This window comes from Spinacia oleracea, chromosome 2 (assembly GCF_020520425.1).
Source record: "Spinacia oleracea cultivar Varoflay chromosome 2, BTI_SOV_V1, whole genome shotgun sequence".
Classification (NCBI taxonomy): Eukaryota; Viridiplantae; Streptophyta; class Magnoliopsida; order Caryophyllales; family Amaranthaceae; genus Spinacia; species Spinacia oleracea.
In genome coordinates this window covers 77,455,181-77,468,374 of record NC_079488.1, presented here as the reverse complement: position 1 = coordinate 77,468,374, position 13,194 = coordinate 77,455,181, and the positions used below count along the sequence as shown (strand labels likewise).

Here is a 13,194-nt window from a genome sequence, read left to right as displayed (position 1 = left end):
CCATATATACATCAAATTAATGTGTGCAAGTACATCATTGATACTCCATAGATACATGAGGCAAGGAATGAAAGTACATCGAACCTACAAACTAGATACATCAAGAAATTTAGTAAAAATACCTTTTCCTCTGTTTTTTGGGATACTCCGTAAGAAGTACAGAGTACTGTATATTCGTGAGGAGAGGGAAAAGCAAACGAGGATAAACTTTTGATATTGTACAAAGCAAGTCACGTGGCTAATTTGTGAAAGGAAAGGAATATCAAATGTTTTCAAAATTAACAAAGTTATCGTTAATGACGTGTGTTTATTTTCCTCCGTTAGATTAAGTTGATCTATTGGCTATAAATGATTCTCACGCTTCTCACCTAATATGCACTTCTCACGTGAGTCTTCCTCTCTCTCTATATATATATATATATATATATATATATATATATATATATATATATATATATATATATATATATATATATATATATATATATATATTATCTTACTTTAATTAATTCCACTTTCTGTTCCTTGTTTTGGGACTAAGGTTTTGTTGTTGTTGTTGTTATTGTTATTGTTGTTGTTGTTGTTGTTGACTCTTCTTCCTTAATACGTACACCGGTCAATATGTGACTCCTGAAAAAATACGCAGAGGATATGTAATATACTTCTAACAATCACCAAGTCACCAATTGGACAATAAAGCATGTGTACAGGCTATCAAAGGTCCAGAAGTAGCACGAGGAGAATGCGTCCACCTTATTGAGCACTACAAGAAGCTGATCATAGAGCAACAATGGGAGGTTGAGATCACTCACATGTACAGGGAAGAAAACCGTGCGGCGAATTAATTGGTTAGTCAATAAAGACGTCGCTTATTCGAGTCAATTAAAGGTGCTAGCATGCGCACTAATGGAACTTACAAAGATTTTGGAGAAAGACAAGATGGGGGTGGCCTGGCCACGACTTGTTCCTCCATAGTACTGTGTTTTTGTTGTTTTCGTAGTATAGTTGTTATTTAGTTTCTTTTCTTTTGAATTTATTCCTCAATTGAATCAAAAAAAAAAAAATTACCACAAGGTCCACGACTATGAGTAGGTTCGACATAGTTTGCTTTGTAGTCGTGTAGTTTTAGCTGTAAACGTTGATTTTTATGCTATATTAAGGGTATGTCAAAAATATATTTATGTAAGTATAAAAAAAAGAAGGTCCGCAACTATTATAATTTATTATTTACCCCCCTACAAATATGACCAAATCTAGCGTGAGATGATTTTGATATGCATATGACCTAAACTTATTACAGATGACAATCACCCATAAAAATATACCGTAATTTTTATGTAAGACTGTCTTAACGGAAAGATCACTTTAATTGCTTAACTAATTGGTTTCATTGTTTAACTAATTAGTTCTAGTATTTTATTAATTAGTTTTATTTTTTAATTAATTGGTGTCAGTGCTTAACTAATTAGTTCCAGTGTTTAACTAATTGATTTCATTGCTTTTTTGTGTAAGACCACCTTATATAAAAGTTTGTAAAAAATATGCGTAGTACTCCCTCCGTATTTATTTAAGAGATACACTTGGTCGGGCACGGATATTAAAAAAAAGAATTGAATGAAATAAAGTAATAAAACAAGTGAGGTTGAATAGATATTTTAATAAGAAAAACAAGTGAGGGATCATTTTAGGGAGTGGGGGGTGGGGTGTAGATATATTATTTAATAAGATGGTGGGGTTGATAAATTACTAAAAATGGCAAGTGTATCTCTTAAATAAATACAGCCGGAAAAGGCAAGTGTATCCCTTAAATAAATTACAAACTTTTATATAGGGCGGTCTTACACAAAAGACCACCTTGGTATCATATAAGTTAAAGAATAAAATCAATTAGTTAAGCACTGCAACCAATTAGTTAAACAATGAAACTAATAAGTTAAGAACTAAAACTAATTAGTTAAGAAATGAAACAAATTAGTTAAGCAATCAAAGTGGTCTTTCCGGTAAGGCGGGTCTTACACAAAAGTTACCGTAAATAAATACAGAGGGAGTAAGAAATACTCTCCGCTTTAAATTGAATAATTAAGAGGTAATATTTTTATAATAAGCCTCTTTTCTATTAATTCTTCATACATCTGTAGTATTATCAACTATATAGTTTAAACCACTACATATAACAACATTTTGTTGGCACATTGTACCACTAATAAGAAATGTGATTCCTCATTTTTCAGACGAGCTATTCGATATTTAAAAACAATCAATCGCTGGAGTAAAAATTTAACCTAATCCATATATTACAAGCAACAAACTGTAGACATTGCCCAGTTCCAAAAACTAGTTATTTTTCTCATAGCAACTTGAGCATCTTGAGTCGTTCTTCATGCTCTGGGTCCAGCTTAGGCGGGGTATAGCACCCATGTAGATCATCTACAATATATTCCTGAAAAAGACACCAGAAAAAGGTCAATAATGAAGCACATTACATGCCCAGAAACTGAAGGTCAAGTTATGGTCACTCGACCAGGCCACTCCCTCGAACCACTTGGGCATGTCCGTACGATGTCCCAACCCATGTTACATATTCGACATCTAACACCCAACATAATTACTCCGTAGGTATTTGCGCTCAGCTGCTGTAAGAACATCAAAACTTGGGATTTGATGCACCTCAGCTGCTGTAAGAACATCAAAACTTTTTATGCTAGAAATATACAACCTTGGCGTTCAGCTCATGGCTGCACATATTTGTTATAGGTCTCAAGAAGTTTGAATTATTGAATCAAGTAAAGATGCACCGGCAACGTTAGGTACTCGGAAATGAAAGCATTGAAAGCATAGTTGCGTACAAACCTTTGTCAGCTCTCTCTTTGTGAGGATATGGTAGTGTCTTTGCCATATTCTTTGAACAGCCATGGTGGCAGCAAGGAAACCATATGCGATTCCGAGGATTGCGAAAATTACCACAAAAACAATGACCAGCGCAAAACATGCTTCCATTGATGCAGGAAAACAGTCCAAGATGCCCCATCCATAACAGCAGTTGTGGCATCCAGCCATGCGAGGATCGTTGCTGCTCAGGGAGGAGCAGTGAATTATAAGCCCACAGAACCCAAGCAACACGAAAAAAGTCACCACACCTATTCACAAAACAAGACCAAAATCAGGAAACTGAACTTATTAGATGAGAAGCAGTAATTGCTCCATACTAGCATTGACGAGATACACTCACTGGACTCATGGCTTGTCATGTGAAACCATTTTCTCATGGTTTGTCATGTGAAACTTACATACTAGTTTATCAGTCAGCATAAATAAAGTTAGCTATAGCAAGGACACATGACAAGATGGCCAAGAGAGATCAAGAACTATTTGAAGTAAGATTATATTTTGACATGTTTGGTAGTTGATAATAAATTAACACACAATGAATGAATTCCTCGTAAAGTATATTTTGAAAAATACATTAGATATAAATTACTGCACATCCAAACACACCGAAAGGAAGAAAGAAAGATTCAAAGAGAATCGAGTATTAACCGTTGACCAGACACACTGTTGAAAACCAGTTATTGTTTTAACTCAACTAATCCTTTAGAAATCGCCAATATCCCAACTCTCTCTACCTTCCTTGCAGAGTGCATCCGCTGATCGACGTCTCACATACCGAAACCAACGTAGCCGATTCTACCTTATCTTATTAATATCCGCAACTCCAACTTACCTTCAAATGTCAGCATTCCTAATTTTATCCCTCAAAGAGTTCTCAAACATCCATCTTAACATCCCCATTTCTGCTACACTCATCTTGCTAACATGCTCCTCCCTAAATGCCCAACATTATGATCCATATAGTAATACTGATTTAATTTCTATCTATCCTATAGAATTTCCCTTTCAACCTAGGCACACTACAATTGCATAATAACCCACTTTACTACTTGAGCCACCCAAACTTTGACATTATGAACTACATCCTATCAACTTCTCCATTCCTTTGTACTCCCTCTGGTCCTAAAAGTTCTTTCCATTGGCGTTCTTTTTTCTACTCCCTCTGGTCCTAAAAGTTCTTTCCATTGGCGTTCTTTTTTCTACTTCCCATTGTGAATCTTTTCCTTTTTTGGCAAACTTCTTCCCCAAAATACCCTCATTTACAATTTATTTTCCTACCATAGCTTACCTTTAGTCCATTTATCTACCTACTTATTCCCATTGATTTCCCCACCCACCTTGTTCCCACTTACTTTCTTTCTTTTATTCATTTCTCTCTCTTTCATTTATTCTTAAAGTAGAATCTTCTTACTTAAATCCTTACTCTTACACCCAATCATACCAAGATTCCATTTTTCTTAATCCCCTTCCCGATTCCAAACAAAAGGGAACGAAGGGAGTAATTTTGATTTGAGATACTTAAACATCTGCTAATAGATAACTCTTTACCATATAAACTCACGACATCCTCCCCCCCCCCCCCCCCCCCTACAAAAAAAGGGAAAAAAAACAAAAAACTACTCAGTTTTAGTCCGACTTAGCCTAAACCCAGGAGACTCTAACTCTTGTCTCCATCGCTCCAACTTAGCATCAATTCCATCTCTAGTTTCAGACTTTCAACAACCACCACTATCTTGGATAGACCTTGTCATTTCATCCAAAACTATTGCAAAGGGGAATAGACTTCAAGCAGACTCTTGGTAAAATCCAATTGCTAGTAAAAGAAAATTCTCCGCTAATAAAGTAACTCCAACTTAGCATTAAGCCATTAACTCCGTCTCTTATCCTGACATTTGTTTTCCCGTCTTGATACATATCCTTAACTAGGTAAACGTACTTACAAGGTACTCTTTTTGTCATTGCCCACAAAAGCACCTCTCCCAGTACCTTGTCATACACCTTCTCCAAATCAATAAAGGTCATGCGCAAATCCTTCTTTCTTATTCACAATTTGTCTCATAAGAGGCATAAACCCAAACTGATTATCCGAAACAATGGTACACCTCCTCCATATCAGTTCTCAATACAATGATATAATCAAATTCTTCAAACATCCAGAGCCTCAAAGACCAAATGAGGACTTTATCTGGTCTAAGTTTCAAAGATAACTATTCCCTCCTTTCCTAAATAAGTGTCTCATTTGGTGAAAAACATGGGCATTAAGAAATGTGAAAAGTGTGTAAGAAAAACAATGATTGGGAGTGTTTTTATGGGAAAGGGGGAAAAGTAGATGATTGTTCATTGATAAAGCACAAATAAAAGTGGAAGTGGGGATGGAAAAGTGTAGAATGTGTAAGAAAAAACAATCATGATTTATGGAAAAGTGGGAAAAGTGTATGTCCAAAAATAGAAACAGGACACTTCAATAGGAACGCTCGATTAGGAATACAAGACACTTATTTTGGAACAGATGGAGTAAGAGATTTATCATATTTTGTTCTATATTACACTCTATGTTCTTACTTTTCAGGACATCAATTTCGCCTCCTTATTAATGTCCTATCGAATGCTCCATGGTTCAGCAGCAATGTTCCTGTAGGCGTTCAGAATAGAGGAGGTGACTGGGAAGCCAAAGATCTCAATAGATATTAGCAATGTGTCAGCACAAGTAAGATTGCCAGAAAGGAGGGATGTCAAATTACCGACATGCTAGCAAGTAGCAACACACTACTATTCAGGTGCCTAATCACTATGACAATAAAAGAACTCGAGAAAGCTAATCAGATGGGTCCACATTCGGTGGCAGAGCCAGGATTTTTTTGATGGTGTGTCACCACCGTCTACTAATTATACTTCAAATTGCGGATCCATGGTTTAAACTTGGTAGGACACCCTCAAATACGCTATTTTGAAAACCTGGATTTGTCCGACATAATAAAGTACAATGAAATGCCTTATTTCAAATTACAACTATCAATTACATTAAACACGTGATTATTTATTTATTAAAAATTGAGTTTAACGTCAAAATTGTTCGCTTTTACTCTTCTTTAAAGTCATAATTTTTAATTTCGAATTTAGATAAATACAGTATATAACAAAGGAGGAAGGAGAAAAGTTTAGAAGATAAAGAAAATGAAAGTTTTATAAAGAAATAAACGAAATGGGGAATGCAAAAAAATAGGGTTGCAAATTGCAATCTATCAACAAGAGTAAGAAGTGGAGGAGATATTGAAAAAAAAAAAAAAAAAAAAAGGAAAAGGAGGTGCATTGCTTAAACATAGTGGGATTTGAACAAATAAACAAAAAGGAGGTAAGGAGGAAAATAATAGAAGGGGAACAGGAGTTGGGTTTCCAACCCAGATCACCAACTTCATGTTGGTTGCAATCTAACCACTGAACCAAAGGGACATTTTATGTCTCTTATTCCACGCTAATGTTTTAAGTGTTTTTTTAGATTGGGAATGGTGTGTCACGTGACACACCATGCCCAAGGGTAGCTCCGCCCCTGTCCACATCGTCCACTCACCAGATGCTACTCTAGGAGCTGGATAGCATTACAGTATTCTCTGTTTATTTGGTTTGGAAGTTATCTCCACAATTGGCACCATATCCAGGAAGAGGGCCCATTACAGTTAAATGTTCACCTTATTTCATCATTCTGTGCACTTCGTCTTGTTGTCAAGTGGAAAGATGCAACAAGTAATTAGAAGAGCATTGTTACAATATTTCAAGAATATCTCTCTTTTTAAACAACGAGCTCCTCGAAGCATATTACTTTTCGCCCCAAATCTTTTTTTCTTTCTCCTCTATCACCTATGTCCGTATAAAGATATCTCCATCTCTCCCCTCCATTACTTTCACATATCTCTCATGCCATGCTGCATAAATATAGTATGCTATTGCGTCATCAGAGAACTCAATAGAGACTAAAACTGCTGTCCAAAGTCAACTGTAGAAAATATTGTTGCAGAGGCCCAACACAGTGCCTACCCTCCCCTTCAAGTTACAATTTTCATGAATACAGTGTAAGATAGAAAATGAGGCATAGACAACTTTACCTATGCAGTAGTAAAACGGTATAGGATGCGTTGACAATATGCGATCCCATCCATCACTAAATGAATTCCTGAAAGCCCCATCTTTGTCCATGAGATATGCAAAGGCTCCCATTGCCGCAATTGCCTGAAAAGATAGCTTGTCAGAGGTAGTTTGAAAACACTACAGGAAAATAATCTAATCTAAACAGTGTGCTAGTCTATCTTATACTTCGTAAAAAATAGTATAAACTTCTTGAATCTCAAGGTTAATATATTCATGAGAAGAATGAACTGCTATACAGAGATCGGTTTGGGAGGTTATATAATCCCTCTGAGTCTAATGAAAAAAAAAAAAGGTACTATTACATAGTGTAAAACTTTTCTAATCTCAGGTTAATACGTTTATGGGAAGAATGAACTGCTGTTCCAGGGATCGGTTAGGGAGGTTATATATTCCCTCTGTTTCATTTGTGAATTATAAAGGAAATAGTAAAAATAAGACTTCAATGAAATTGACGAGTTTCAACCTTCCATTCAAAAATCCATAATATGCGCTCATAGTCTCATAAGTGGTACTCCCTCCGTCCCTTAATACTCGCACCGGTTTGACCGGTGCGGAGTTTAAGACATTTAAATTGACTTATTAATTTAATGGGTGTTAGTTGATAGTGGGGTATTTTTTTTTAATATAGTTAGTGGAAAATGGTAAGAGGTGGAGAGTGGTGAGTGGGGGTGTGAAATTTTAAATGATTTTTTGTAGGGAATAGGGGTGTAGGTGGGGTTAGTAAGTAAGTGTGAGAAATAATATAATATTGGTATAAATTTCCATTTATAGAAGCGGTGCAAGTATTAAGGGACGGCCCGAAAAGGAAAGCGGTGCGAGTATTAAGGGACGGAGGGAGTACATAGTACTATTTACTGTTTGAAAATTGTAATTAAATACAATTGGGACAAGGAGAGTGTAATTTTAGTAACACATATAGGACGGAAGGACTATTAATGGTCAGCCAAATTTCATACACTTGTAATGAACAGGCAAACCCTTCCAACTTTTCAGTAACACAAATATGACTGAAGGACTATTAATGGTCAGCCAAATTTCATACACATGTAATGAACCGACAAACCCTCCAGCAAAACAAGTAAATAACATGCCCAAGGATTGCATTCAATTGTCCTAAAGTTTTCCAAACATAAATCAAGCTGTCAAATCTTATTTTGGTCAAAATTCATGGTGCTTATGTCATCCAATAAATAATCATGACATGCCAAACACAGTTCATTAAATTGAATTTCCTTCATCCACTTACCCCAAAACAGGATCTCGAAGTTTAATATCTAAAGAATAATCATCACATATTTTTCTGTAAACTATAACATGATATACTCATTATTGTCATTAGAATTTGAGTGTATGCTTCCCTGAAAGAAAAAAGAAATAAACAGAATAAGGGTGTATTCAACTAATCCATGACCTCATTAATCAGCATTGCAAGACTTGATCCTGAGCTGCCCTAAAAGACGTTCAGTGACCTCAGAAGAATTAGATACTTCAACTACTACGTTTTATGGACCTCGTCTACAAAAACAACCGCATATCAACATTATTCTTTATTCACATTTCTTATTCCTCTAAGATAAAGATTTCCATTACAAATTGTCGAGGAAACATAGACTTCCAAATTCCAATTAAACATTATGACCACCAGTTCATTCATAGAGTTATTAACTGAGCCAAAACAAAAAGAGATTGATTTTTCCATCGAAGATCGACACCAATTCAGTTTTTAAACCACTTCAAATTTTTCCAATTTGATCGCTGTAGCTATGTTCTTCAAGTTGAAATTGCTAGATAACAACCATAAAAGAATGGACAGCTTTCTGAATCAATTTTAATTATGTTGCATCTTTATGCATGAGCATGACATAAATTTCCTCCTTGAAAGTCTATTAGTGATATACCAACGGTGAGCATTTAACATAGAAACAAATTATCCACCAGAAAATAAGCATCTAGAAGGCACTTTGCAGGTCTCAATATATACGATTAATAATATGCCAAGAGGCGAATATCTTCATGAGATCATAAATTAATATGAAGCCAGCCAAGGCATGAATGATGGTTGCAAGTTCCAAGTCAATTTACAATGACGAACTAATTTGAAAACAAACGAGGAGAATAACTGTGATTCAAGTATAGAAAGATACGACTAAATCTCTATTATATAAACGCCTGAGGCGGCGTAAATATTGATTGCCTATTTTACCCTTTACTAAAATTAGAAAATAAAACAAATTAAACACAAAAGCACTTATAATACAATATAAGAGGAAATCAATTTAAAAGATATTTACTAAAATCCCCAAATATCAAAACTAAAAAAAATTATCATTAAAAAGGAAAAAGTAAAGAACCAAATAAGAATTATTGTGTATGAGTTTTTAATCACAAGCACGAATCGTGTGCATAGAAAGCTAGTTTATAACTATGGCACCAGTTGAGGACATGAGGTTATTCCCAGTTAGCCTTGACAATTGACATAGTCACTTTCCTTACCATAATTCTTTTTACATATTGTAGTTGATTCATATTCAAGGCAGAAAATTGTCAGAAACAGGGCTACAGGACAAAGAAATTTATATAGCTCAGTACTAACTACTGATAAAATGGATAGAGTAATAATCATCACAATTCACAACCATCACACTTCGTTGAAAGAGACTGAAAGAAAATATAACTGAAAACATTTTGGATTCTTATTGTGCTTCCTCCAGCTCATTTATCTTACCATTCTAGCCTCCAGAATGCCAAATTATTTGAAAACTTTGGCATGTGATGTTCAAATTTTCCAGCTTGCATGCTTTAATATGAGAAGAAATATGAAACTATTGGCTAATCAAGAAAGTTACTTCCTCAATCTTTTTATTGTTAATAGGAGGTTAGGGACTAGCTACTGATAGAACATAAGAGAAAACCACCACTCAAATCGAAGGACATAGCAATGATTAAAGGTGGCAACAATTCACAATTTCTGCCACCATACTACCAAATAATTTCTCTGGTGATTTACCGGAAACAAACTCCTTAGTCCTTACCAGTTTATGCTAGTAAGTGGTAAAGCTGCACAGATCTGGACCTCCCTAGACCCTTCCCTGGTGGAGATCCATACTGGATAGTTGTTGATACCAAAATCAAGCCCAGAAAATAAATATAAACACCAAATCAAATAACCATCCGCGCACCCAACAGCAGTCACTCTCAATTATTATCACCAGCCACATCACTATGATCTTCATATAACGAAAAAAAAAGGTCAAAGTTCTACTTACAGTCTGTACAGCCAAAAATACAAGGAGAACATCTCTAGCAACAAATAGCCTGAACTTCAATTTACGCCAAGTGTTGTCTTCAAATGACTCAACAAGGAGATGAAATTGTGCTTTGCAAGTCGTGCAATGTGAAAAGGCAAAACCTTCCTGCATAAGGTCGTAGATAAATCAGGTCTAACGAATCAACATAATATCTTATCATTAGTACATATACTTCAGCAAAAGAAATACTGCCATCATTCATATAATAATACTTCTATTTCAAGAAGGACAACTTACCTTCACTGAACGCCAATGATCAAGACATGAACGGTGAACAAACTGCTGGGTGCCTTTGCACATGCATGGTGATATCAACTCGTCATCTACAAAGGAAACATATGTTGTGTTGACTGCCCAGGAAAAGAACAAGGCATAGGGGTTGAAGAAAGCGGCATATGTTACAGTATGAATCTCCATAGCAGTTGGTCAAAACATGGCCATCGTGCATACATAATTTATATTTAATTTACATTTGGTAGTAGTATTAGTAGTAGTACATCTCAAAAACACTGCAAAATAATTGCCGAACAAGTATCACCAAAAGCGCTAAAAATGATGCCTACTCATACAGAAGTTTCAAATTGCAAATAGAAGCTTCAACAAATGATTCACAGACATCTCTTCTTTAGTGAGAAGCAGAAAAATCGCAGTCACGAGAACGGCTAGGGCTAAATAAAGCACTAATATCTAAAGCCTTCAGCTTCAATTAATCCTAGATAAAGACTAGAACCACAATCATGGCTGCACCATAACGTCCTTAACATTGAAGTAGCCTGCATACTAAATTTCAGCAAGAAAAAAATAGCTAGAAGCCTAGAACAACAAACAAGCATGGATCTTGCAGGTAGTAGAATCCTTTTGTTCACAGCAATTTCCTACCTGACTTCAGAACTTTAACAACCAATGCCCGTATGAAGCGGAAGACATAAGAAAACAGACTCAAAACACCTTCCAGGCTTCCACTACTGCTTTTAACCCAAGATGATATCATAAATATGTCTTCCTTTTATTTTCAGCATTTATCCCAATGTGACATGAAGTTCAACCACCCATACATACTATTAGTAAAAATTTGAATCCAAAAGAGGTAAAAAATTACCATCTTATAGCCTTAGATTCCCAGATTTTCGCCTTTTACTATTTGAATAAGTATGATTACACCATCTCCCATTATCCCTTAATTTTCTCGAACTTTAACAGTCATTCCACAAGTGAGAACACTATTCTTAGCTTCAAAACAGCAAACTATTCTCAAAAGCTGTTTTAAGAAGTAGTTACTAGTTGCCTCCAAACCTCATCATCAAGGATATGCCATCATCAAGGATACGCCATTAGAATAGTTAGACCATTTTACACTTACCCCGCCACTCAATCCAAGTACCGGCGTATTAAGAAATTCAATCTTAAACCATTACTAGTGACACCTCTACACAATCAGAAGTAGTATACTTGACTACTCCGTACTGTTTCCACACCGCCAAACAGTATAAAGAGTGTATAATGATTCTAACAAGATTGTAAAGATTTCAAGGTACAAAAGAATTGCTGCCAAAAAAAAAAGTACATAAGAATTACCATCCTCTCCATCACATTCAAGACAAATGCGACAACAAGGAGCAGAACCAGCTTCGAGATCATCATCATTCCCGCCACCGCCGCTGCCGCCATTATCATCAGTTTCCCCCCTCACTATTTCCGTAGAAAAGGAAGACGACTTAACAACAACTTCAACATCATCGTCGTCGTTATTCATCGGAAGTAAAGGATCAGTGGCTCCCTCTTCTGAATTCCGTACTCCTTCAAAAGCTGACGATGATGATGATGATTCCTCCATTTGTACCTCACCTTTCATCTTTACTCAATCTCCTTTTCCCAATTACCAAAACCCTAACATCAAAAACTAAGCATCGATCAATCAATCAATTCAACTTCTTTTTTATCAATATTTCAACAAAACCATATCGAAATTTCAACAAATTAAATTCTTTTAGCATAATTTATTGTAGTTCGAAAGCAAAAATTTGATGATTATCAGAATTTTGGGATTGAAATTTGCGTACCGCTTGAGTCCTCGCGAGATGGATTGCTGAGTTCAGTAACCTGTAAATTGGAAAGAACGACGCGTTAATTTAATTTTATTATTTAATTAAATTAATTATGATATTGCGGGGTTATATACTGTTTAAAACTTAAATGCCCCATTTTAGGGATTGTTTGGTGAAAAACGGAAAGATAAGATCATAACTAGAGTGAGGAATTTCGCGAAAAAACCAAACCCAAACAAGGTAATGAGGTATAAGGTGTCAATTTTCAATCCAACCTAATGAAATCCATGGATTTGTCCGACCGTTTAGAATCCGCAAGCTATAATTCGAAAATCGAAATCCATTCCGATCCGATCTGATCCGATCCGATTATATCCAACCTGAATCTGAACCAACTCATTAATATTGATCCGATTAAGATCTGAATCCGATAACAGACCGACCCATGACAATCTGAATCCGTTTAATCCGATCCGAAAAAATCTAAACTTGTTTATAATCCGATCCGTTTCAACCCGAATCCGTTCCAACCCGAGGATAATACGTTTAATCCGATCTGTAATACCCCGAATTTTTAAAACTCGATTAATTATGCTTAAGTATTTTTATTTAGTTTAAAATCGTTTTAAATCCTAAATTCGAACTTTATTTTAATTAACGAAGTTTTATTTCGCTTGAATTTTTAATATTGTTACACGAATTACTATTTTTAGATTTTATAAATTAATTTCATATTTACGAGCTTAATCTTAATATTTTCGGATTTTAAATAATTTCGAAACGTTCTTATGTTTATTCGAAAACTAAAC

General features: G+C 35.4%; 1 protein-coding gene across 2 annotated transcripts; it reads right to left on the bottom strand.

Annotated features, from left to right (window-relative positions):
- Positions 1–2,023: 2,023 nt before the first annotated feature.
- On the bottom strand, positions 2,024–12,599 carry LOC110778030 (uncharacterized). 2 transcript variants are annotated; one of them, XM_021982589.2, is made up of 7 exons: positions 12,401–12,599; positions 11,916–12,240; positions 10,578–10,663; positions 10,299–10,445; positions 6,990–7,113; positions 2,851–3,137; positions 2,024–2,440 (listed from the first exon to the last, which is right to left on the bottom strand). In XM_021982589.2, the coding sequence occupies exons 2-7, from the start codon at positions 12,190–12,192 to the stop codon at positions 2,348–2,350; spliced, it is 1,014 nt and encodes a 337-aa protein (XP_021838281.1). In that variant the 5' UTR covers positions 12,193–12,240; positions 12,401–12,599; the 3' UTR covers positions 2,024–2,347. The 2 variants fall into 2 exon arrangements, with proteins under 2 accessions (XP_021838281.1, XP_021838280.1); XM_021982588.2 differs by having other exon boundaries at positions 11,916–12,227.
- Between the last annotated feature and the right edge of the window lie 595 nt (positions 12,600–13,194).